Source organism: Triturus cristatus, chromosome 3_2 (genome assembly GCF_964204655.1).
Source record: "Triturus cristatus chromosome 3_2, aTriCri1.1, whole genome shotgun sequence".
NCBI classification, from domain to species: domain Eukaryota; kingdom Metazoa; phylum Chordata; class Amphibia; order Caudata; family Salamandridae; genus Triturus; species Triturus cristatus.
The window spans coordinates 590,474,200-590,502,034 of NC_140584.1; the positions used below are offsets into that span (position 1 = coordinate 590,474,200).

Genomic DNA, 27,835 nt, shown 5'->3' on the forward strand with positions numbered 1-27,835 from the left:
ATAATGGCGTAACGAAACTTGAGGGGGGGCCCCTGCAAGGTACGTGGAGGGCCCCCCTGAAGCTTGGCACCCCGCTCCGCAGGGGCTGCGGGGGCCTGTGTTACGCCACTGCATTGAAGTTAGGTGGCTTGCGAACGTTTGTCGTTCTAAAAAGTGGGTTGTGGTTCTAAAACGTTTGCGAATCACTAACCTGTGCTATTTGAAGTTTGGTACTGTACTTGTCCACTTCTGGACTTTTTGACTGAAGAATGTAGGGAGTTATCGTCCTTGCGGATTCTACTGGCTAACAAAATTCTGATGGACTGTAGTCGCTCAGGGGGATGTGGGTGGGCTCTGTCGACAATGTGCTTTTGCAGTTGAAGATATTGAGCTGGTGGAATTAGGGGTACCACTGTTCATGTGTTGGGGGGGTTGTAGTTTGGGAGTTGTTGTTTGTTGGCTGTATAGAAACCGGAGCAGAAAATTATAAACAATGTATTAAATTTAAATGTGTGTTGACGTTAATGAAAAAACAATTACGAAATTGTCTGACTGCACCACTAATTTCTTCTCTAAACCTAAGTTAACTCCTATCTCTTACACTAAGTTGTATCTTACCCTTACTCTTAATCGTAACGCTTTCCCATTTTAATAGTAATGAAAAATGTGTTATTGTTTATCTATATTCTTGAAAATAAAAAAGTAATTATTCCTTTAATATTTTTTTCTGTTGATTATGGGTTTCTTTATTTTGATCTCTTCATTTTTACGTATTGCCGTATGGCCACAAACAACCTTCTCCAGCCAGTCTGCCACCCCTTTAACAAGGCCGGATCGGACACTGGGAATATTTTGTCTATGCAAAGACCAAAAGACTGATTGCAAATAAAACTTAAATCATGACTGATTCTATCCCAACCCAAGATGGCGGTATATTTTCTTTTCTATCAGCACAGTCTATCTCTGAGTCAGTGTACAGGGAGATTGACAGCTTCTGGCCTCTCTTCACAGGCTTTGTCCTCATTGGAGTCAGTGATGCAGACGTACCCCTTCTTCTTCAGGCCCGGTGGCAGGAGATTGGAGGACGGCTGGCACCTCTACCCACTGCAGCACTACTACCAGGAGATCCTGTCTGATGTGAGTAGTAGCATGCAAGTGTGGTAGTCGTCCCTTGGCACTGCTTGCTCAGGGCAGGTAACATTGCGTTCCGGAGGAATTCTGCTTTTGTGCCCAGTATTGAGGTCTGAACGGTGGAGGGCGAGTTTACCACACTGGGATTTCTCTAAGTGATAGTGTGTGGGGAGAAGAGCCTCAGACAAGGGAGTAAGCTACTAGGATTGTGACACTGTAAGAGGGGCGGGGCGAGGTGGGTTGTTCCTTTGGGAGAGAGGCGGTGGTTCCCTCTAATACTTACTTTTTCAGACCGACTACCACCGAATACCTACAGCCATGGAGACTGACTGGCCATCTTTCCGTTCACAGACTGATGCATGGCGGTGGAGTGACGTGAATGAGGATTTTGCTGTCTGCGCTACCTACCCACCTGGTGTCATTGTGCCCAGGTCTATAGATGATGAAGCATTAAAAAAGAGCGCTAAATTCCGCCATGGGGGCAGATTTCCAACTCTCAGTTATTACCACAGAAAGAACGGCACTGTGAGTAACTGCCTATATTTCACTCAGTAATACAGTCTAATAAAACTCTAATTTTGCACATATATTTGGTTTCACTGCAGAATCAGCTGTATAAATTAATCATGCAATAAAGACTGGCGAGCGGTGTCATGAACTTGGTATACTGACTGGTCACTCATTTCCTCAGCAAATGGATATCATTTGGGGGTGGTAGTTACAGCGGAAGGGGAGACTTTTCCTACTGTAGAATACTATGGATTCTTAGCACAGCAGATGTTTTTATAGCAGCATTGTAAATCATGTCAAATTATAAGAAGCTATTATCTGTTAATGCTCACCTTAGAGGGACATGGGAGTGCCATATGATTCTCTCCTGCAGTGGTGTCCTATTACCAAAATCTTAAATGCGTCAGAGGAGGCATTACACTATCTGACCTGCTGATTGCATGGTGATGACATCACAAGATGTGACATCACATGTCATTTGACCACAGTAACTTAACAGACACTTTGACCTTTAGTCGAATTTTCACACCTTGAGAATTTTGTATAATATTTAATGCCTGCCCTACAGTCGTAGGCATGGTCCGCTTGTAGAGCACTGCAGTGTGAGCTTCCACGCAGGAATGCTGCTAGCCGAGTATCAGTTCTGTGATTTGTTTCAGTTGACCCTCTGCTCTTATTAATCGTAGGGCCATTGTGTCACTGTTGTGTTAGTACATAAAGAGCACTCATACCTCTCGGTGTTCGACAAAATATATATATATATATACACACACATATATACCACAGGGTCTCTTCCTCTAAGAAACAGACAAGGGGGCACAGCGGGGTCTCAGGAGAAGTCTGTTTACTGTAGTAATGGCATGATGCATTTCGGCGGGAATGCCTTTCTCAAATGCCTAACACCTGAGGTTTTTCATTATCCACCAATTTAAAAGTGCTTCCTCGCTCCTATTGGTGGGAGCACAGCTGATCAAAGTCCATGGGAAAGAGCATTAGCAGTACATCATCCCGGACTGCAATTCCCATCATGCATTTTTCAGCCTCATTAATTCATATCCTCATGGTGAGTATGGGCTAATTGTTCCTGGACGTGGTAGTGTACAGTTCTTTTCGTTACCCCGGTCTGTATTTACAACAATGCATCCGTTTCCTGGCCCCCTACGTCCTACCACAATGCCGAGTTTGGAACATACCCGGAGACGCCGATACAGTGATTGCGTCTCTCCGTGAAGTCACGGGCTGTTTCACCAGCAGTACCTGTGTTCCTCTTCGCTTGCGGCGGTCCCCAGGTTTCCAATACCTTGGAACTGAATCAATCGCCTTTGCCAATGTTGCCTCAGGACTCTTTCAGGACGGGTCCCCTGCGTGTCAATGGCTACATGCAAATATACCACAGGGTCTAAGAAACAGACAAGGGGACACAGCGGGGTCTCAGGAGAAGTCCGTTTATTGTAGTAACTGCATGACGCGTTTCGGCGGGTATGCCTTTCTCAAATGCCTAACACCGGAGGTTTTTCTTTATCCATCAATTTAAAAGTGCTTCCTCACTCCTATTGGTGGGAGCACAGCATATATATATATATATATATATATATATATATATATATATATATATATATATTCACTGAAAAAACCATAGGTTTCACACACGTTATAGTTAGGAAATAGCATTTAAAAAACCTTGCTAATTCACTGAAAAAACCATAGGTTTCACACATGTTATAGTTAGCTGGACATTTTACTGATAAAAAACCAATGAAATTCCCCCGTTATAGTTACTGTAGGCAACTATAACTCACGCGACCGTAATCCTCTGCTGATGACATATGTGTCTTTATGAAAAAAAAATATTTGTAATATATGTATAGCTAAAATTTAATGGAAGAAGATATGGGCAAATAAGTGTCTAAATACAGTATTAGCATCAGCAGAGGATTGCGGTCGCGTGAGTTATAGTTGCCTACAGTAACTATAACGGGGGAATTTCATTGGTTTTTTATCAGTAAAATGTCCAGCTAACTATAACATGTGTGAAACCTATGGTTTTTTCAGTGAATATATATATATTCAGTGAAAAAACCATAGGTTTCACACATGTTATAGTTAGCTGGAAATTTTACTGATAAAAAACCAATGAAATTCCCCCGTTATAGTTAGTGCAGGCAACTATAACTCACGCGACCGCAATCTTCTGCTGATGCTAAAACTGTATTTAGACACTTATTTGCCCATGTCTTCTTCCATTAAATTTTAGCTATACATATATTACAAATATTTTTTTTTCATAAAGACACATATGTCATCAGCAGAAGATTGCGGTCGCGTGAGTTATAGTTGCCTGCACTAACTATAACGGGGGAATTTCATTGGTTTTTTATCAGTAAAATTTCCAGCTAACTATAACATGTGTGAAACCTATGGTTTTTTCACTGAATATATATATATTCACTGAAAAAACCATAGGTTTCACACATGTTATAGTTAGCTGGACATTTTACTGATAAAAAACCAATGAAATTCCCCCGTTATAGTTACTGTAGGCAACTATAACTCACGCGACCGCAATCCTCTGCTGATGCTAATACTGTATTTAGACACTTATTTGCCCATATCTTCTTCCATTAAATTTTAGCTATACATATATTACAAATATTTTTTTTTCATAAAGACACATATGTCATCAGCAGAGGATTACGGTCGCGTGAGTTATAGTTGCCTACAGTAACTATAACGGGGGAATTTCATTGGTTTTTTATCAGTAAAATGTCCAGCTAACTATAACATGTGTGAAACCTATGGTTTTTTCAGTGAATTAGCAAGGTTTTTTAAATGCTATTTCCTAACTATAACGTGTGTGAAACCTATGGTTTTTTCAGTGAATTTGTACGGTTTTTTAAATGCTAAGTTACTTTACGCCATTTGTGGCGTGCGCGCCCACTTAACGCAGTTCGTTCCGTGCACGGTTTTTATCAACTTTAATAAGCCCTGTACATTTGGTGGCCTTCGGCCACCAAAAGCACAGGGGGTGAGGTCAATGTGGATAGTGTTTTTTTTATTTCGATTTTATAATTTCATGTTGCCAAAATTACGTTTTTTTTCTCTATTAATAAGCCCTGCACATTTGGTGGCCTGCGGCCACCAAAAGCACAGGGGGTGGGGTAAGTGTGGATAGTGTTTTTTTTATTTTTATTTTTTTACCGTAAGCGTACGGTAAGCTTACGGTAAGCGTACGGTAAGCGTACGGTAAGCGTACCCCGCGAAATTGCCGAAAAAAAAATAAAACCGTTTTTGCTCTTGGGGGATGTTTGGGGACTCCCTCAACATGACTATGTGGGAGGGAGTTGTCAAAACAGCCCCGTAACATGTTTTTGGCCATCATGTTTGATAAACAACACTCAGTGCGAGAGACAAAATGGCGGACGCCGCTTCCTGGTTTCGGCCGATTCGAATGTTTACTAAGATCTAAGAGCCAATCAGAATTGCGCTCGCGCACGCCACCGTAAGCTTACGGTAAGCGTACGGTAAGCGTACGGTAAGCGTACCGTAAGCGGGCTCAGATATATATATTGATTTAAAGGCTATTTTCTCAGAATCTACTGAACAGATTTACACCAAACCTACAAAAGGCACTTCCTTGACCTAGGGACTACCTCTCTGCCAAATTTCTAGTAATTCTGTTCAGCCGTTCGGGCTGTAGCTCGTTCTAAAGGTCCTATGGAAAAATGCATGGGAAAAACGCGTTTTGGGACCCCCCTTTTATCTCAGCCCCCGCTTGACGAATCCCCCCGAGACTTTCAGGGTAGGAGCGGAGCGTAGCGCCCCACCTATTTTGAGAAATTCGCGAGGATTCGTCGACCGGCGCCAAAGTTATTCAAAATAGAATGTTGAGGTTTTCCTATGGAAACGTGGTCCTAACTATAACTACCTACTGGCGACCGCCAGTAGGTAATATATATATATATATATATATATATATATATATATATATATGTGTGTCAAGTAAATAAAAACAGCCATATCTGACCCCGCGAATCGCTGCCATTCTCCAAAGAGCTAACCGTGTTCAGCCTGGTGGAGGAGGCCTGCTTCGCAGTGGCATGCCCTCATTAATGCACGGGAAGGTGAATGACCATGAAAGGTTATGAGATTAATAAACCCAATTGCTTCCTGTGTCTCACAGGTGATGCTTCGAAGTGCACAGCCTCTGACCGGCCCGAACGGGAAGCGCTGCCCCGAAGATGAGACGCTGCTGAGTGCAGTGCTGGAGGGAGGAGACAGAGGCTTCATCATTGACACGCGCTCGGCGCAGGCTGCCAAGCAGGTGCGCATGATGGGAGGCGGATTTGAGTCCAAAGCCAACTATCCACAGTGGAAGAGGCTGCACCGACCACTGGAAAGGTAGCCACACTGAAAGAAATGCCTCTTGGCCTGACAGCTGCATGCCATGGCCTCCTGGCTAACAGTACCACAGCATCATGGCACCGTGGAGTAACAGCTGTAAAGAATGGTAGCTTGTTATTGTAGGGCCTGACAGAATTGGACCCCATTGGAACATCAAACCTGTGGCATAACGTTCTGTGTACCAATATTGTAGCGCCCCAATGCATAACTGTTGTGTGTGAGAGTAAAGAGTACAAAGCGTATGTGGAGTCTCATATGCTATGCTTACACTTAAATACTTACCTTCATGATATTTTTATAGTCAATATACTGGCTAAAATATTTTTAGCACAATATTTCAAACTCAACTTTTTGGTAGAATACTGTAGGAAATGAACATATTTGTGTGGTGTACCCCCAGATTGTTGCCTTAATTGTTTCTGCTGGCTGTAGAACTCTGTGCACTTTACCCCTGCCTACAAGTGGTAAAGTGCATGTGCTCCTTCTTTCAACATAATATAATTGGTATACTCCTAACTTGCATATTTAGCTTACATATAAACCCCTAGTATATGGTACAAGGTGTACCCAGGGCCTCTAAGTTAAATGTCACTAGTAGACTGCAACACCTATTGTGCCATCTACTACAGTGGCAATGTAAACATGGCATCACGCCTACCATTGTAGTCTTATTGTAGCAGTGTAAAAACTGCTATTCGACCTGTCAAAATAAACCCTCTTGGCAGGTTAAAATCTCACTTCTAAAAATTAATAGGTCGCCCCTTTGTCACTGGGTCTTATATATAACAATTGGGGTGCCCTTGAATGGAAGGGAACAGGATGCCAAAACATTTTTGGGGTATCCACTGTCTGGTTGCCGAAGAGTCCACCTTTTGTCCTACCAGTGTTCTGTTTCTGGATTTGTTGTGGGTACAGTGGCTGCTTTAAACTGGATTTTCTAGGATTACAATAATACACTCCCCACTCACATCCCCAGCCTTGAGAGCCCAGGCTGAGTGTGGTCAAAGACTTTTCCCCATCTTGAAAATTTTGAAAGTAGGTAGGGTAGGCCCGGCAACGTTTACCCCATTGGTTAGAACATGCCCAGAAGTAATTCCTAAACTCTAGCTCGTGCCAGGCATAAATGTGGCACCTCCAGGTATCTACTTCAGAACTCTGCTGGATTGGAGGAAGAACAAAGAGAACCAGACCTGCTACCTGTGACCTGAGAGCTTCCTCGAAGGACGGGACCTGCTCTCCCTCTTGTACCCAAGACAAAGTGGACTCCAAGAGACATAAGGCTGACCTCCTGTTGAAGCTCCAGGGATACAACAAGTTACAATACGCCTTTCCTGCAACTGCCCAACTGACCAGTGGCAACTGGACCTGGACAGGACCAGGCTGTTTACTTTTGTCAGACACCCTATGAACCTCTTAGTGCTTCCCTTGAGGTCCTGGGGGGCTTTTGAAGTGTACTCCTTTGGTGGGTTAGGATTTAAAGAATTAAGTCAGAAGGTAAAATCTTTGACCAGGGCAAACCTGCATTTGACCCCCAGCTAAATCACAGCCAATCTCAAATTGCACCCAGGTCCTGGTCTACCATCACCATTTACTAGCAATGGCACGTTGTGCTTCTTGGCACTATTCACACTTACAATTTTTTAAGGGTATGTCTTTGGTTCCACTAATTGGATTTGTATCATTTTGGTCTAATTTTTTTCATTACATTTTAGTATGTTTTTCTAATTTGGGTTGTAATTTTTTTTGTTTTGCATTTTAACTTTATTACTGTTTTGGTACTGTATAAATACTTTTGTACATTGTCCTGAGTAAAGCCTGTATGATCCTTGCCGTAGCTACTAGAGGGTTGATCTAGGGTTAACTTAGTGACTTTGAGGGTACATCCTGACCAGAGTTGTATTTATTCCTCGATAGTCAAGCACCACATTTAAAAATCCAATTTCTTACATTTACTGTGCAGTACATCATGAAGCCTGACAAAAAAGCCCCAGGCACTTCTTGGACACCAGCATAAAAAACACCCAAAAGCTTAACATGATACACACTGATATTCTACAATCCGTTGTAAAGCACAATACATTCAAACACACCAATAATAGTGTACATAGTTCTTTCTTAACAACATAGTTATTTGCATGGAATAGGCACTGTGTATATATTAGGTACATGCTAAACTTTGTAGCCCAGTGTACAGATCAGTGCACATACACTGTGCAAAGTCGATGAATGGTGCGTGCCCCTTTCTCATCCCACAGAGGCCGTCTGCTGCAGGAGAGCTTCATCCGGCTGATGGAGGCCTGCAATGACCCAACACTCACTGTCGACCGCTGGCTCAGCAAGCTGGAGAGCTGCAAATGGCTGTCTCATGTAAAGGAGGCACTCAGCACTGCCTGCCTGGCAGCACAGTGCATGGAGAGGTAAGAACCAGTCTTATAGTTGTTTTCCTCCATGGTCCAAAGAACACTCAGAGGCTGGGCAGAGTCGAACATGCTACGTACCTGCGGTATGGATCTTTCCAGTGGATATTCTATCTAACTGCTGATTACTCACCTTAGAATATCCCTTGGCACCAGACTTGATACTGAGAATTTTGAAGCAGTGCTCCCGTGGGTCACTAGGCAGTCAAACCAAAAAGAGGGGACTATAGACTTTTTTAAGGTCCAACATACATGCCAAGACAATCACAAAACCAAAAAATGGTATGCAGTTCCTATGTGGTTAAATCTGAAGAGAAGGGAGAGAGTGAGAAAAAAAGGACGATAGGTAGTCCTGTCACAAAGGAAGGGAAAGGGGAATCCCTCCTTTCGGAATTGGGGCCCTCACACACACAGCCAGCTGGGTGTCATGCTTCATCATAGGGCATGCTCCTCGTCAGGTCGGCACTGCAATACCTGACGGACACCCTATGAGGGGCTCTTTTATTCCTTGCCGTATGGTGCTGTGGGTGTGAGGGACCTACCAATTGTAGATGTGTTGAAGTGGTGGTCAGTAGACCGTGCTGGGATTAAAACAGGGACGGAAGTCCAGACAGAATAGTTTTAATGAAACTGGCTTCCAACCTGGTTAAAATAAGAATGGCGACTACCCGATGCTATGTGTCAGGATGTTACACTCAACTTCATATGGTCAACATGTTTTTTACCTTAATGTCAGAGTGATCTAAAGGCAATTCTTCAGGACCTAAAAGTGAAAATTCCACGTGTCTTGACCTGTCGAATTCTCATGGGGCCAGGCTATTTTAGCATTTAGGTGAGTCAAAAGGTTTGGGATATATGTAAGCTACCATTTCTAATACAGGAGATCCTTCCTGCCTGTGTTTTTAGCACTTTATTAACCTCTTTTTTTAATGCTAACGTCATATCGTTGATGACGCTAGCTTTTATTCACTACTATTCACCATGTGGTGCACTTCATGAGTTATGTCCATTTACATGGTTTTTCACAAGGGAGAGTGATGTTTAATGCAGGAATACAGACTATGACTACTGTTTTACCTTGTTGTTTGTTTCCCAATAGGTTGTCCATCACATCTACAGGTACTTCACCTCTAGGTGTATTGTGTGGTAGATCAAGGTTAGATCAACCAGAACATCACCATAAGTGTAGATTTACAAATCACTTTTAGGTCCTGAAGAATTGCCGTTAGATAACTCTGACATTAAGGCAAGAAACATGTTGACCATATGGAGTTGAGCGCAACATCCTGACACATAGCATCGGGTAGTCGCCATTCTTATTTTAACCAGGTTGGAAGCCAGTTTCTTTAAAATTATTCTGTCTGGACTTCCGTCCCGGTTTTAATCTCAGCACGGTCTACTGACCCCCACTTCAACACATCTACACTTGGTAGGTCCCTCACACCCACAGCACCATACGGCAAGGAATAAAAGATCTACGCCAAAGAGCCCCTCATAGGGTGCCCATCAGGTATTGCAGCACCGACCTGACGAGTAGCATGCCCTATGATGAAGCATGACACCCAGCTGGCTGGGTGTGTGAGGGCCCCAGTTCTGAAAGGAGGGATTCCCCTTTCCCTTCCTTCGTGACAGGACTACCTATCGTCCTTTTGTCTCACTCTCTCCCTTCTCTTCTGATTTAGCCACATAGGACCTGAAAACCCTTTTTTTGGTTTTGTGGTCAATAGACAGTGTCATGCAGCTCCAGGCTGACTCCATACTATCCAGGAAGTGATAGTGTTAAGATAATCAAGGAGCTCAGCTATAAGGACTAGGGGGCTGGCATGGTTTGACTCCTTTACTACAGGATGGTCAACGTTTATGACACTTATCCCATATCAGTCCCCTCAAGGAGTAAACTGTGGACCCACGGAAGGTTCCTCGTTTTGCCGTGTACTATTCAACATTTACATTTGCCCACTTTTCAACCCTCATTGGAGCGCTTGGGTACATGATCATCTCCTACACTGATGATGCTTAGCGTTCGAGGCATATGAGCTCCAGAATTCATACTTTTGCATAGATCGCCATCTGGTGTTGGGCTTGGATGCTTGCACCTTGTTGTTGTCTTAGAAGAAGTCTTTTGTAGTCACGAGATAGGTGACTCCTCTCTTGGACGATAGTGCGCATGGGCATCGACTCCATCCTCAGATTGTTTTTTTTCGCCATCGTGTTCAGATGTAACTTCAGCGCTCCCATTCGGTGCCGTGTTTCCAAACCTTTTCGACACACACACCATCGCAAACTCGATGGTATTGTTTTCGTTTGCGTGCCTTTCGACGCGCTAACTCTAAATACTCGATTCCGGTCGTCAACGCGGCCCGCTGGGCCTATCGACGCCATTCAGGCCTACGACTCCATTTAAAAAAGGACTCCATTTAAAAAATGCCCCCATTGTGGAGCTAAATTTCCACACAGCGACCAACACAAGGTCTGCAACCTTTGTCTCTCGCTCTAACACGAAGAAAAAGATTGACAGGCCTGTGCCTCCTTTCGGTCCAAGAAGACTATCCGTGAACGCCGGGCTCGATGACACGTTATGGGGCAACAGGCTGCACCGGTGGCAGAAGACATTTTCGATGAAGGCCCGACGTTCCAGAGGCAGAGGATTCGGAGGATCTTGACATCGTATCCAAAGCAGATGACTTTGATGGCCACATCACTCCAGGTCAACGAGTGAGTACAACTGCCCCTGCCCCGACCCTACCTGAAAAAAAAGAAGGGTCCAGTCAAGACTTCGCCTATAGGCCTTAGTCGCGACCAAAAGCCAACTTCAGAAGCCCCGGCTCTGAAGACAAAGGAGAAGCCTTCCGGCGGCTCGGGAGCGAGCAGACCGCACGTCGGTGCCCCAAAAACACAGTCGGTGCTGAAATTGGGAACACATCCTTCTCCCACAAAAAAGTCCTCGGCACCGAGCACTTCGGCACCAAAAGGCCTCGGATCCGACCAAACCTCAAAAACCTTCGGATCAGAAAAAGATTTCCGACTCGACACCGAAGCCGAAGGACCCGAAAACCCCGTGTAAGGCTCCAGAGCAGAAATACAAGCCGCGTTCGGAACCAAAAAAATCGGTGCCAATGAGGAAGGACTGTTTCTACCAGATCCTATTGATCCGAAACAAAAGACATTGCATGTGGACCCTAAAACAGGCCATATTATCAGTCTCCCAACCAAGAAGAGGAAATTGGACACCCCCACACACTTATGAGGTGCCTGTGAAGAAAAGAGACTTTGCAACTTCAACACTAAGACCCTCTTCTCCTGTTCTTCTGTACTAAGCCTTTCCCTCCTATAAAGTCTCCCATTCTTCCTCCATACTCACCCCCCCACAGGATGATGATGACCTAGGGGGTGGGGGTCCACATAATGAACCTTTCAATGATCCTGATGATGACACTAACATACCACAGGACACATGCGACGACTACAATAACCCTGTAGATCCTCCAGACCTTCCTGATCCAGATGCATACCCCACAAGGCCATCTCCCCCAGATGACAACATTGGGCTTAGTCAGCTCATTGGGGCTGCCCAATATCATGGCTTTCAAATGCATTCAGACCCCACGGAGGAAGACTTCCTGGTAGATACTTTTGCACAGTCACAAAAGACAGTACAAACATTACCCATGCTCAAAGGTGTCATTAAACATGCACCATACGTCTTCAAAGACCCTGTCAGGACCAGGATTCTCAATCTTCGGATTGATAAAAAATATAAACCCGCCTCCAATGATCCCACCTACATTAAAGGTCAACTCCCTTCAGATTCACTGGTAGTGACCAATGCACGGAAGCGTGCCAACTCTCAAACCTCCGGTGATGCTCCACCTCCAGACAAAAAGTCTAAACTACTAGACGCTTCAGGCAAACGTGTTGCCTGTCAGGCAGCTAATCACTGGAGAATAGCTTATGCCAGGTATGATAGGGCTCACTGCGACCAGCTTGAAGAACTAATGCAGCATTTGCCTAACCAATATAAGGACAAAGCCAATGATTTGATTCCGGAGGGCAAGTTAATTACAAATGCATCCATTAAATGTGCCCTCAATGCAGCAGACACCGTATCTAGATCTATCAACACTAGTATGTTATTACGCAGACATGCATGGTTGCGCATCTCTGGTTTCAAACAAGAAGTGCAAACTACTATCCTGAATCAGCCGTTCAATCAAGAACAACTTTTTGGCCCAGCTGTAGACACAGCTTTAGAAAAAATGAAAAAAGACACAGACTGCAAAATCTATGGGAGTATTACAGTCTCCATTAATATGAGGCTCCTTTCATTGCTTTTTTTATAGTGGCGCACCCAAAAACATCAGCACAGGCACTGCTTCCTCCTCCTATAAAAGCCCCACACAAACATCCCCCAACAAGGGATATTTCAGAGGTGGGTACAGGGGAAATAACAACAAAGGGAGAGGCCAAGGTAACAACACTCGCACCTCCCCCACTAACAAACAGTGACTTCCCTCTACTCCCTCCAGACCATTCCACTTCCGTCGGAGGGAGACTCTCACAGTTCCTACCTGTCTGGAATTCCATCACTACAGACAGGTGGGTAAGACAAATTATCCAGTATGGTTACTACCTGGAACTTACTGCAACTCCCCCCAACATACCGCCCAAACAGCGTCCGATGTCCACGGAACATCTAAAGTGCCTCAAACAGGAAGTTCTCTCACTGCTTCAAAAGCATGCAATAGAACCAGTTCCCCTAGAGCATCAAGGTACAGGGGTTTACTCCCTGTATTTTCTAATCCCCAAAAAGGACGGTACTCTCTGACCAATACTGGACCTCAGACCTCTCAATTTCTACATACAGTCAGATCACTTTCACATGATCACTCTTCAACAAGTCCTTCCACTGCTTCAACAAGGCGACTTCCTTGCCACATTAGGGGCCATATGTAGGAAGCCTAATACCGGTCGGTAACGGCCGATTTTCGGTAAATATCCCGTTACCGACCGGTATTTAGGCTTTTGGTATGTAGGGGGCACATTTCAGGATTCGGTAATTAACCGAATCGGTAAAATTACCGATTCGGTAAATACCGAATCCTGAAATGAGATGTAGGGGGAGTGTGTCGTTGGTGTGGGGATTCGTTATTTACCACCAACTAAAAGTTGATGGTAAATGACGAATAGCTGTAAAAAAGCATTTTTGTGCACTTTGAAGTGTGCAATGTGGCAGACATACATGCCCTTAGGGCATGTATGTGTGCCACATGTGCACACATGGACGAATCAGGGGTGCAACAGGGTGTCAATGTGACACCCTGCCACCCATGATGATGCCTCCCCCATTACCGATTCGGTATTTACCGATTCGGTAATGGCAACTGGCTTCCCATTCATTCCTATGGGCCTCCAGGCCCATAGGAATGAATGGGAAGCCAGTTGCCATTACCGAATCAGTAAATACCGATTCTAAAATAACGACACTTACTGATTCTGTAATATTTTACCTACATTACATTTACCGATTCATAAATACCGAATCGGTAAAATTCGGTATTTAAGAATCGGTAAATGTAATTTACCTACATATGGCCCTAGATCTTAAGGATGCCTATTTCCATATTCCCATACACCCTGCTCACATGAAATGTCTAAGGTTTACAGAGGACGGCCAACACTATCAGTTCAAAGTTCTCCCATTCGGAGTGACCACAGCACCCAGGGTGTTCACAAAGTGCCTTGCGGTAGTAACCGCACACTTGCGAAGACAGCAGATTCATGTGTTTCCATACCTGGATGACTGGCTGATAAAAGCCAAGTCATACAACCAGTGTGTTCACCACACTTACCAAACAATTCAGCTGCTACACGACTTGGGGTTCACAATAAACCACACCAAGTCACGTCTACAGCCCTCCTACCTACATCAGTATCTAGGGGCCACACTAGACACTTCCAAAGCTCTAGCATACCTCAGTCCAGCCAGGATAGCCAGTATGCAAACCCTCATCACAAAAGTTCGACCCCATCATTCCCTCTGAGCTCGAGTGTTTATGCAGCTCATAGGAATGATGGCCTCTTGCATTTTCATGGTACCTCACGCAAGACTTCAGATGCGCCCTTTACAGGAATACTTAGCACTTCAGTGGAACCAGGCTCAAGGTAAACTAATAGATCTGGTGTTGGTGGACAGCCACACACATCCCTCTCTGCAGTAGTGGAACACACAAAACCTTTCCAGAGGGCGGCCGTTCCTAGAGCCAGTTCCACAGATAGTGCTAACAGCGGATGCATCACTCACCGGCTGGGGAGCCCATCTCCTAACCCACCCAATTCAAGGCAGGTGGACCAATCAACAAAAAGTGCTCCACATCAATCACCTAGAATTACTGGCAATATTTCTAGCCTTAAAATCATTCGAGGCATATCTCCTCAACAAGACTGTCCTGGTCCGCACGGACAATATAACAGCAATGTATTATATACAGAAACAAGGAGGAACACATTCTTTGCAGCTCTCTCAACTAGCGCAAAGCATATGGAGATTGGCCATTCCGCAAAACATATATCTTCTGACAGAACATCTTTCAGGAGTATACAATCAGATTGCGGATCTGCTAAGTCGTCAGACACACCAGATACATGAATGGGAACTTCATCCTCAAGTTCTTCAACTATTTTTCAAAATGTGGGGCCACCCATACATAGATCTGTTTGCCACACATGCAAACGCAAAATGCCCAACCTGTCTGCTGCCAGGTTTCCACACCCGTTGTCCAAGGGAAATGCGATATGGATGAACTGGTCAGGCAGATTTGCGTACGCTTTTCCGCCACTCCCACTCATTCCGCTAGTAGTACTCAAGCTCAGACAACAGTCCCTCAAGATGATGTTAGTTGCTCCCACATGGGCGCGGCAACCATGGTTCACAACACTTCTCAAACTCTCAGTAGTTCCACACCAAAAACTACGTCTCTCCCCAAAGCTGCTGACACAGAACCATGGAGAGATAAGGCACCCAGATCCAGCTCAACTGATCTAGCAATCTGGCTCCTGAAGTCCTAGAGATCGGTTACCTCAACCTCCCACCGGACTGTATGAACATTATTAAAGAAGCCAGACGCCCCACTACTAGAGCTTGCTATGCAGCAAATGGAAAAGATTCATCATTTGCTGCAATAACAACAAAATTGACCTGCTAGATTGGTGGTACTCATAGTAAGGCCCGCGGGCAGCCAGCGGCCCAGCAGGCCTTCATTGGCAGCCCGCGGACCTTGCCATGCTATTTTTACATTGCCAGTGAGGCTGACAGTAAACACAGAAGATGACCGCAGCAGCATACGTAGTGAATACGTATTAAATACGTATTCACTACGTATGCTCCTGCAGCCATCTTCTGTGTTTACTGCCGGCCTCTGGCCTCTGCGACCTCACACATGGCACAGTCGGAAAGCTTCCTGAAAGGCTCTTTAAAAGTCAGCTGTACCCGTTTTCACAGCTGACTTTTAAAGGGCATTTAAGGAAGCTTCCGGTTTCGTGTTGCCAATGACGTCCCCTTCTAGGGTTTCTTCTCCCGCAGCCTTTACTCCACCCACAGAGACAGATACACAGACAGAGTGACACACACAAAGACACAGAGACACAAACACACAGAGGCACACAGAGACCGACATACACACAGAGACAGAGACACACACACACACAGAGAGAGACACACACACAGACAGAGACTGAGACACACACAGAGACAGAGAGACACACAGAGTGACACACAGAGATAGACACAGAGAGAGAGACACACACACACGGAGATGCACACAGAGAAACACAGACAGAGACAGATGCACACACACAGAGAGACACAGACACACACACACACACACACTCACACACACACAGACACACACACATAGAGACACACACACAGAGAAACAGACATACAGAGACAAAGACACACAGACAGACACACAGAGAGACAAACACAGATACACACACAGAGACAGACACACACACAGATGCACACACACAGAGATGCACACACAGAGACAGAGACACGCACACAGAGACAGAGGCACGCACACACACAGACACAGAGAGAGAGACACACATACAGAGAAGAGACGCGCACACAGAGACAGAGACACGCACACACACACACACACACACAGACACACAGATAGAGAGACACACAGAGAGACGCACACACAGAGACGGACGCACACACAGAGACGAACGAACACACAGAGACAGACGCACACACAGAGACAGACGCACACACACAGACAGACGCACACACAGAGACAGAGATGTACACACAGAGACAGAGACGCACACACAGAGACAGACACACAGAGACAGAGACACACAGACAGAGACACGCAGACAGTGATAGACAGATTGAGACACACAGACAGGCAGAGACACACAGACAGAGAGAGACACAGATACACAGACAGACACACACACAGAGACAGACAGACATGTGTGTGTATGTTGTGTCTGGTGGCTCAGTGGACTAATGCATCTGCTGCAGGGGCCTGTGTTCAACCTCATGGTCACAGTGTTTTTTACTCTAGCCCCGCCCCCCACTGACCCCGCCCCCACAGGTGCGGCCCTCGGCCACAAACCACACTCTAAATTGTGCCCCTGAGAGAAAGTTTGTGAGTACCCATGCACTAGATGCTTCAATTCAGAACATTATTTGCTATTTGCTGCATCTACAAAGATGTCATCTAGCAAACTCATCCATAAGATTACATCTGGCTACCCTTGCCACCTACCTGCAAAACAGACATTTATCATGGTTTAGAGTACCCGCTATCAAAGCCTTTATGGAAGGCCTTAAAAGGATAATTCCTCCCACACTGCCACCCTCTCCGGTGTGGAATCCAAACATTGTCTTTAATAGGCCCATGGGTCCCCCATTTGAACCTCTACACGAATGCGAACTTCAATTCCTTACATGGAAAGTAGCTTTCCTTGTCGCAATCACCTCTCTTAGGAGAGTAAGTGAGAATCAGGCTTTAACCATACAAGAACCATTCTTACAAATACATCGTAACAAGGTGGTTCTTAGAACAAATCCAAAATTGCTTCCCAAAGTAATCTCTGCTTTTCATCTTAATCAATCTGTAGAGTTACCAGTGTTTTTCCAAAACCCAGATTCCGTAGCAGAGAGTGCTCTTCACACACTTGACATCAAAAGAGCCATACTTTATTACATTGAGAGGACTAAACATTTTAGAAAGACAAACCAACTGTTTGTAGCTTTCTCTCCACCTCATAAAGGAAACCCCATCTCCAAAGCTAGAATTGCCAGGTGGATAGTCAAATGCATTCAAATATGCTACCAGAAGGCAAATTAACAATTCCCCCTAGAGCGCACTCAACACGCAAACTAGGGGCTTCTATTGCATTCTTAGGGAACATTCCCCTAGAAGACATTTGTAAGGCAGTGACATGGTCTACCATACACACCTGCACCAAACACTATTGTGTAGACGTGCAGGTGAAGCAACAGGCTTCTGTAGGCCAGGCTCTTCTTAAAACACTTTTTCAAACTACTGCAACAGATACAGGTGACCACCACTAGGGGAGACACTACTGTACAGTCTATGCAAAAGTATGAATTCTGCAGCTCATATGCCTCGAACGGAAAATGCTACTTACCAGTATGCATCTGTTCTTGGCATGTAGAGCTACAGAGTATCATACGCCCACATGCCTCCCCGGACCCTGTATCTGTTCCAGTGTTATCTTACCTAGATACATTCACATGGACATCTTTTCTGTTTTTTACAAACTCCATCATTTCCCATGATGGTGAAAAACAATCTGAGGATGGAGTCGATGCCCATGCACACTATCGTCCAAGGGAGGAGTCACCTATCTCGTGACTACAAAAGTCTTCTTCCACGACAATAACAAGGTGCAAGCATCCAAGCCCAACACCAGATGGCGATCTATGCAAAAGTATGATATTCTGCATCTCTACATGCCAAGAACAGATGCATACTGGTAAGTAGCATTTTCCTTATAGGACGTCTTGATCATAATTACAACCATTGTTATCTTACATACTGCTTCTTATCAGTTCAGGATGGACGGCTCCTAACGTTTTTACAGCTTAATGCCAGACAGATGGAAATGCTAGTAGTGGGCAACCATCGTGAGAGGTGGCAAGATTCACTAAAATACTAAGTGCCCCTAAGGTGAAATCTTTAGGGGCCTCTCTTGAGCCCTGCTTCTTTTTAAGCAACCTCAGATCAAGACTGTCACCTTTTCTGGTTTCTTACAAATTAAAAATAATCAGAAGGTTCTCTCCTTCCTGTAGCTGCCCAACCAGGTCATATCAGCTAGCGTCCTCTAGAGAATTGATTATTGAAACCCTCTTTTGATCCTCCCGACTCTTCTCTGTGTCAGCTTCAAAAAATCCAAAATATAGCTGTGAGAGTAGCCTTTGGGTGGAAGAAAGTTGACTCCATTGGTTACCGGTAAAACAAAAATAAGATTAAAAGCTCTATGCTGTGCACACATAATCTTTTATGGTTTTTTAAAACTCTCTTTCGGCATCTCGCATCAGGCCTTTTACCTTGATGACAAAAGTGTGGTCTGATTCTCACACCTCTTCGCAATTGGTCGTTCTCTTTCATTCCTGGGTCCCAAACTATTAAACACATTACAGCTGGGTATAACATCTATAGGTTCACATCTCTGCTATAGGAAGGCACTGAAAACATTTATGTTCTATTAATTGTTTCTCTTTAAAAGATGGTTGTACTGTCAATGGTTGCAAGTGCCACGATGCCATTTAGGGTGAACGCCACACTTTACAATTGCATTTCGTAATCCAAAATGAGGAGTTTGGATTTATTCCCCAGAGAACACATGAAGTCTGCCATTTCCAGTCTTGACAATCCAAAAGTGAATGTAGAATTGAGTCCATACTTCCTGCTTAATTTACTTGAAAAAATGTAAATCCATAAAAAGACACACCTGGGACAAAATCTAAATATAGACAGAATTGATCCAGTCAAAATTAGTCTCAAAGAAACAGTGTGATTGTAGACAGACAGTGTTGAAATCCAAAATATCAATCAATGACTCAACGTATATATCAACTTCTCCAAAGAAACCAAGTTAACTTATACCAAACTGTTTGTCAAGTTTATGAAGTGGCATAGTAGGAAGGAACAAGAAAAATAGTGTTTTGGGGTCAGTGAACCAGCCGCTGTATGGCTGTTGTGGCAGAGGCTCAGCAGCAGTCGACCCATTGAATTTAATGGTGATTGAGGTATGGCAGACATTTTGCTCCTGAAGTGTTATACATGTACATATTGGGGACCACACTGTACTGGGACATACAAACAAGTGGTGGCAGATTTACCATGCTGGGACGGCAGGCACTTTGTCACCTGTTTTATTTTTAAAGGCAGACCCCTAAAGCAGAAGTCCATTTTTGTAAATAACAGAACTGATGACTTTCAGGCAAGGAAAAGTTTTTTTTCACCAGCATGTTATGTAATGTTGATTTGTATAGTGCACTAATCACCCAAGAGGGTATCCAGACGCTTGTGTGTAGGTTTGTCGTCCCCAAGATGCTTATATGAATAGCAGGTCTTCAGGTTCTTGCGTAACTCAAGAAGTGAGGAGGAGGCTCAGATGTGTTGACGGAGGTCGTTCCGTGTCTTGGGTGCGATGTAGGAGAATGAGCGACCTCCAGTTTTGCTTTTGTGGATGCAGGAAATGTGTGCGAGTGAGAATGAGGCAGAATGTAGGTGTCTGGTATGCTGATGAAAGTGTATTCTGGTCATGTGTTGTGTAGGGCTTTGTATGTGTGCGGGTAAAGCTTCCTGAGGTGCGGTATAATGTGGGTGCGGCATGGGTGTTTGAGTATGAGTCTTGCAGCGGTGTTCTGAATGGTCTGGAGTCTGTGTAGGAGTTGTTTGGAGTTTCTGGTATAGAGAGTGTTGCTGGAGTCCACCTGCTGGCGATGAGTGCTATTGTGATTATCTGTCTGGTGTTCTGAGGTAACCATTTGAAGGTTTTTCACAGCATGTGTAGGATGTGGAAGCAGGAGGTCACACTGCATTGACTTGAGTCGTCATGTTGAGCTTGTCATCTAGGATGATATCTAAATTTCTTGCATGGTCTGTGGATGTGGGTGTTGGTCCTAGCTCCGACGGTCACCAGGTAGAGTCCCATGGGGAGTTTCCGTTGCCGAAGACCAGAACTTCTGTCGGAGTTGAGCTGCAGGCAGTCGGTTTGTATCCACTGTGCTACCATGGTCATGCTGTTGGTGAAGTTGGTTCTGGCGGTGGTTGTTTTGTCCGTCAGGGAGAGGATGAGTTGGGTGTCATCGGTGTAGGAGATGACGGTGATATCTTGTGATAAGATGATGTTGGCGAGCGGAGTCATGTATATGTTGAAAAGCGTGTGGCTGAGGGACAATCCCTGTGGGACTCAACATATCAATTGCTTGGTGTCTGATGTGAAAAGTAGCAGCCTGAACCTTTGGGTTTTTCTCGTTAGGAATCAACTGATCCATTTGAGAGTGGATCCTTGTATGCCAATCTTGTGGAGTCTTCTGATGAGGGTGTTATGGGAGACAGTATTGAAGCCTGCAGTGAGGTTGAGTGGGATGAGGGCTGCTGTTTCTCCGCGGTACAGATGATTCGAATGCCATTGGTGGCCACAATGAGGGCTGTTTCAGTGCTGCGGTTCTTTCTGAATCCTGATTGAGTGCTGTCTAAAAGATGGTTAACAGGTATTTCTAAGCATTTTTCATCTGGACTGCCATCGGTGACCTGCACCAACAGGATGCTGGCAGCAGTGGTATCAGAGGATGTGGGTGCTCTATTTGGGGTGAAATCTCTGACAGTATTCCTTCTGGGGTTAGGTCCACTGCAAGGGTTTTTTAGACTGCGGTGCAGGTGGCTTGTTGTGCCACTGCTGGGAATCCTGTGTCACTTTAAATGAGGATGGGGAAACAAGGGAAGGGGGAAGAGGACATTCCCCAGTTTATGGCAGATGTCCTGCTACTAACCTCTAATTGAGACCCTCGGTCTTTAAACGTGCTTAAATACAAAAAACAAATGTGACTTCGAGACGTTTAGCAGTCTTTTCCTCCGGGCATCCTTAAATCTTCGTCTTGTGACATTTTTACTGGGAACATATGCTTCAACATGTGTGACCTCCTGTTTGTGTTGGTCCTCTGTGTCCTAGGCTTTTATGAACTCATAACAGGAAGGGTTTTAAGAGCAAGGCCAGGTGTCCTAGAGGAGCTGTTCCTTTGGCCCAAGCCATACTGATTCGCTACTACAAACTGGGCTCGGCCAAGCCCAGTTCCTCCACCCTGTCCACTTGGTACATGAAAATGTTGGTGTGAGAGCGTGAAAATTGATCATTGGTTATTCGGTGAACTGCTGTAAAAAAATACTCTTTCCATTCCCCTTTGAAATAAATCTGTGCAGATGATCAACTGTTTCGCTCTTAATGAGGAAAAGCAATGGGTCGCTATTTGAATTTGGGTGACAATGGTGCCTGTTCTCTCTCCTCGCCAGCCCACATGATAGACTGTATGTTGAAACGATCTGGTGATATGGATCCCCACGCATTCGCTGTTGGACTGGACTAGCCTAACGTTTTGGCGGGACTACATGTCAAAGCAATGCTAGTATTCCAGAATGCAAAGCCTGGGGTCATCGAAGTACGAGAATTGACCACAAACTATTAGAACTCTGGAAACGAGTCTCTTTCATGAGTGTGTAGATATGTGTAACGTGGGCCACGGGGAATTGTGGCACACCTTGGGTGGGGTGAATGTGTCTTTCTGTTGGAGCCTTGTCTGTCTTGGAATGAGTGCCTTAGGAGAGGGGCCTGGGATGTTTCTTTTTTTTGCTTACACATCCTGCTGTTTCTTCCCATTGATTCCAGGGAGGAGGCCTGTGTCCTGGTGCATGGAACAGAAGGCATGGACACTACACTATTGGTGACCTCTCTCGCCCAACTCATCCTTGACCCCGAGTGCAGGACCTACGCGGGTTTCCAGGCCCTGATCGAACGCGAGTGGCTTCTGGTAAATATCTCCTGGACTGGTATTTTGTACAGCTCTGTGCAGGAAGACAGGCCAAATTACATGAAAGAAGTACGAAAGCAAAATGAAGAGAAAATACATATTCACGTGGCTTGGGGTTTATAGAAGTGTCTCAGTGCCTCAACTCTCTACCTCTCCCACAATAAGAAGCGGTGCTTCTTTTTTAGACTTATCCTCTCCACACTACACGTAAACATAATGGATGGCTCGAAAGCACCTAAATCAATTTAAAATGCAAGCTTGAATTGGCAGTTCAGCACACAAAGCAAGCTTGTTGCAAAGCCATTTGTATTTATTTCATGTCCCTTTGCTAAAAACATTTCTTACTGGAACTATCTTTTAAAAGAGTTGTACATCGGTGGAACACAAAAGGTTACATTTCTTTTTTTTCTCCAAAATACACTTTTATTTACTTGCCTATCCAGCCTGCCCTTCCAGTAGGTTCCTTTAATTGGATACCCCAAGCCCCTGCACAGATTAATCTGCCGTTTGAGACTGCCCCAAGCCCCCCATCCAAAGACATACATACATGGAAACCCTGCCTACTTATCCCAATACACTACCTAATACTCCTACCCATGTATATTACTTCTACTGATAGGAATAAAACGAGTACTACAAGAACTACCATGATTGAAATCTCTAGTACTGTTCCTACTAGTACCTACTATGGCAATTCATATTGCTTTATAATTACCACTACTAGTAGTAGCAGTTACCATTATATAGTGTGTAGCATTAGTAGTAGTAACTAGTACTTGTAACAGTCGTGTTGCTGCCAGTAACAGTAGGGACCACTAAAGTGATACTTCAAGTACCACTACCAAATTACTACTTTTAGTAGGAGGATGAATCCTGGTAGTGCACGTGGTAGTGCTAGTTCTAGTATGGTAGCGCGATTTGTACTACAGGCAGGGGTGTAGCTTGGTCAGTAAGATTCAGGGGAGATAGGGAGGGGGGAGCTTCAGAATTCCCATCCATCGTGCTGACGTATCTCGTTAACATACATTATTTGAGAAGCAGGACATGAGAGGTGCTTACTGGGCTGTGGAAAGTGAGAGCAGTGCAGATGGTTAGCGGTACGTAAACAAGAATATATGTGTTTTAGTGTGTGTATTCGTGTGTGAGTGTGTGTGTGTGTGTGTGCATGTAAAAATTCTAATGAAATCCGACAGACAGCACCCCATACCGGACTGTAAGCACCTGTTCCCAACTGGTTACTAAAGAATACATTTATTAGGGGGGCGTAACACCCCAAACACCCCCTGAAGCTACGTCCCTCACAAAAGGTAGAAATAGTTATACTAATACACTGTACAGGGCCGCTTTAGCAATGGTGCGCCCCGTGCAACACTTTTTTTTTGCACCCCCCCCCTCCCATAGGACCTCGCCCTCGGATTCCCTATCACTCAGCAAAAGTGCCCCTCATCTCTCTATAGCCCCTCTCTAAAATACATTTCATTGTTTGAAAGCGTTTGTAAAGGCTGGCTTTACTAATCCACTCAGCTATCCACATAAAAAACAGATCTTTTCTTTGCAACTGGCATATGAAGGCTGTTGCCGGAAAGCTGGACCACAAGCAACTCTGCAGCAGGTGCTTTTAAATCATATGCATTTGCTAAACACAGCGCCCCCCTGAGATCAATGTCCTGCCCCCAGGTTAGTGTCCAGTGCCATCACACCAACAGGGATGTCAGGGTGGCAGGAAGGAGATCCCCATGTTTACAGGGGCTGTGCAACGGGTTGAGTGTGCCATGTTTTTCCAAAACTGACAGTTCCGTGGCTAATGCAGGATCCACACTGTCCGCAAACAACGAGTCATTAATCAGCACCTAATGGCTGGCCCAATGATACTGCTTGATATCTACTATCCCCACTCCCCCATGGTAGGGATTCAACATGCACTTGTGATAGTCAATTTGAGGGAGCCTCACGGTGCCCCTCTCAAATCTCGTTATTGCAGATTGCAGTGAGCAAAAAAGTTTGGAGGACATAAAGAAATCGGGGAGGGAAAAATATTTTGTATAAGACTCCTTTACCTACGGTTGTGAGGAGAGGTGCACTTGGGTTAGCGGGGGAGTGATGTTGAAGTCCCACGCCCATTGCTTAGTCACTGGTATGTGCATGCCTTAATACCTAAACTGATTATCAGCCAATTGTAAGTCTGTAATTGTTCTTATGTCTTTTGTGTCCCTGTTAATGGTGTATATGTAGACTTGGATCAATTAACCCTCAATCGAGAGGCTCTCTGCACATCCCTCTATCCATCAAGGTAGAGAAGTTGTTGGGTCACTCATATATACTAACATCGTCGCCATATAACAATATGCTATCCTCAAGAGACCCCATTTAGCGGAACCTACATAACTGCGTATTTTACTGAACCCAATCCACTAGCGGCTTTAAGACCAAGGCAAAGAGGAGCAGTGGCAAGGGACATGCCTGTCCTGTGCCCCATTCGATACTGAAAGGAGTAGAAAACTCACCGTTCCCCCTAACCCGTGTCCAAGGTTCAAAGAGAAGTACTGAAACTGTAGACAGGGCCAAAATGAATACCTGCAGCAACCAAAACATGAAGGCACATTGGACCAAGTCAAAGGTCTTTTTGAAATCAATAGATACCAGGGCCCGCAGGTCTTCACATGCCGCAGATAGTGCCTAGGCGGTGTTAAGGTGTCTGAGGCAGTGACGGCCTAGCATAAACCCATTTTGATATCGGTGTATCAGTGCCTTGAATACTTTTATCAACCCATTTGTCAGTGCTTTTATGCATATCTTAGCCTTTAAATTAATTAAGAAGAAGGGCCTGTTTTAATTGCACTAATTCATTGGATTAGCAGGCTTTAGGACTGGAGATCCCCGTAGACTGTCCCGCAGCTCCCCAGCATGCATTGCCTCTGCATACATGCCCATAAGTAGGGGACAGGATGATAGACATGCTTCTTCAAACCTCAAGCGGAAATCCATTTGGACCCAGAGTCTTTCTGTAAGGGAGAGAGTTGAGGGCAGTCAGTACTTCCTCCTCCATTAAAGGTTCCTCTGGCATTATGCGATCACTATTGTGAATCCTAGGCATTATTAGACCTTCAGTGACCGGGCTGCATCGCTCTGCCAGTGACGAGGGTTGCTCCGCATAGAGAAGCCTATATTAAAACATGCATATCCCTGAGCAATTAGATAGGAATCAGTGATGGTTTGTGGCACATGAGAAAGAATGGTGGGGACCAATTTAAACTCCTGGTCTTGATTTGCCAGGCAGTAGAGCAGCTTCACTCCTTTGTCCCCAACCTCATAAATCTTATAGTGTGGCGCAGTGAAGACAAAGGAAGCAGAGTCCAGCAAATTTTGTTGGAGAGACATCCAAAGCATTTCTGTCTTATTCCTTCCTTCCCTCATCTATGGGATCACTTTTTTCCCTTTCAGCTTGATTGATTTCAGCTTCTTGATCAAGAATTTCACATTGTCGTTTCTTTTGGGTCGCTGTTTGTTGGAAAATAACTTGTTTCCCCAAGACTGGTAATAACACCTCCCGCAGCGCAGTTGGAGAATCAGCCATGTCTGGGTTCAGGTCAAAGTAATCTTTAATGTGTTATTTAATGAATGTGACAAAGTCTGCATCCTGGAGCCGCCAGGCCCTTAACTTATTGTATTGTAATTGCATTTATATAGCGCTTACTACCCCTGACAAGGCGTTGAAGCGCTTTTTCGGCGAGTAGCACGCTACTCCAGGATCCATAGAGGATTAGTGTGGAATTAGTATAGTGATACATGCAAGTAAATTTTAAGTGGTGGATAGGTTAGTCAGTTATAGGATAGTCAATTATTTGGATTCGGAAAGATAGCAGAATCTTGAAGCACGCTACTCCGGAAACCCATAAAGGATTAGTGCTGAATTAGTATGGTGAAATATGAAAGTAATTTGAGTGGTGGAAACTAGTCAGTTATTTGGAGTATGAAGGGTAGCGGAGGGATAAAAGGGAAGAAAGGTTTGCATTCATGTAGCACACAGAGTCCGAGGGAAGAGTTTATAAAGGTTTGTTTTGGGGGATCGATATAGTAAAAAGAGGTGTCAGATGATGCAAGGAGGGGTAGAGTAAGAGAGTCTAGAAAGGGTTATTTTGGGGGTCATAGTAGTGGTATGGGGTTTGGTATAAATGAGAGAGTGGATGTAGAGGATATATTGATATATGTATAGGGTGAGAGATAGGGTAGTGCTTTGGAAATAGTAGTAGAAAGAAGTTTGAGATGAGTCAGAAGGTTGGGCCAGAGGATATATTGAGAGAAGTATAGTCTGAGAAATAGGGTAGTGCATTTGAAATGCTAAATTAGAAGAAAGAGATAAATATATAGATCCATAAGTACATTGAAAGTATATAGATGCATAGAGGAGGTAAGTATATATAGATTAAAGATATTGATAGAGGTACAGGATGAGAAATAGGGTAGTGCATTGGATATGCTTTTCCAAGAGAACGTTAACAGACACACAGATCCAAGTACATGGAAGGTACATAGATGCACAATGAAAGTAAGTACATGTAGACCAAAGATGATTTTTTTTAAATGTATTTATTTACAACAACATAATTATTCTACATGTTTATACAAAGCAATACACAAAGATAGGTACATATCTATAGTGAAAATAAAGGCTTATATGCAGAGGAATATGCTGTAAATGTATGTTTATTTATGGTGCTTATGTGGGGAAGAGCCAATTCTTGAGTAGTTTTCTGAAGATAAGGTTGTTGTCGGTGGATCTTATGTTGGGGTGTAAAGAGTTCCATAGTTTGGCTGCTTGAACAGAGAATGATGTACCACCCATGGTTTTTTTCTTGTATCTTGGGATTTTGAGGCGAGGTGCCCCTTTAGAGCATAGGTTCCTTTGTTGAATGTGTTTGGTGATTTTATTCCTGATGAAGAGTGGTACCATTCCATGTATTGCTTTGTGGGTGATACAAAGTAGCTTGAACGTGGATCTTCTGGCAACTGGTAACCAATGCAGGGCTTTCAAGGCAGGTGAGATGTGGTCTCGCGGTTTGATATGCAAGAGTAGTCTGGCAGCCGAGTTCATGCAGCTCCGTCCTTCGTCTACCTGGCTATTAAACCTTAATCCGTATCGGGGCACAATCAGGTCGGGCTCAAGGGAGAATCTGGGCCTCCACCCAGTTAGTCTGGTTCACTGCGTCAAGAAACAATAATCTATTCTACTTATTAAATGTTTAAAATGTTATAAATTAAGATAAGCTTTCAGTGTACATCAATTAAGTGGCACTTCCTATAGAGTGGGACACCCCTGCCT

At 44.4% G+C, this 27,835-nt stretch overlaps 1 protein-coding gene across 15 annotated transcripts in view; it reads left to right on the forward strand.

Annotated features, from left to right (window-relative positions):
• LOC146857785 (myotubularin-related protein 9-like) overlaps window positions 1-27,835 on the forward strand; it is a 452,543-nt gene that overhangs the window by 406,353 nt on the left and 18,355 nt on the right. For 8 of the 15 annotated variants that reach the window (XM_085648410.1, XM_085648404.1, XM_085648414.1 and 5 more), the window contains 5 exons: window positions 991-1,116; window positions 1,462-1,635; window positions 5,801-6,018; window positions 8,277-8,438; window positions 22,374-22,515. In XM_085648410.1, the coding sequence (XP_085504536.1) occupies window positions 991-1,116; window positions 1,462-1,635; window positions 5,801-6,018; window positions 8,277-8,438; window positions 22,374-22,515 (822 nt within the window). Of the gene's footprint in view, window positions 1-990; window positions 1,117-1,401; window positions 1,636-5,800; window positions 6,019-8,276; window positions 8,439-22,373; window positions 22,516-27,835 lie in introns of all 15 variants that reach the window. The other 7 variants (XM_085648408.1, XM_085648401.1, XM_085648400.1 and 4 more) reach the window with 1 other exon arrangement.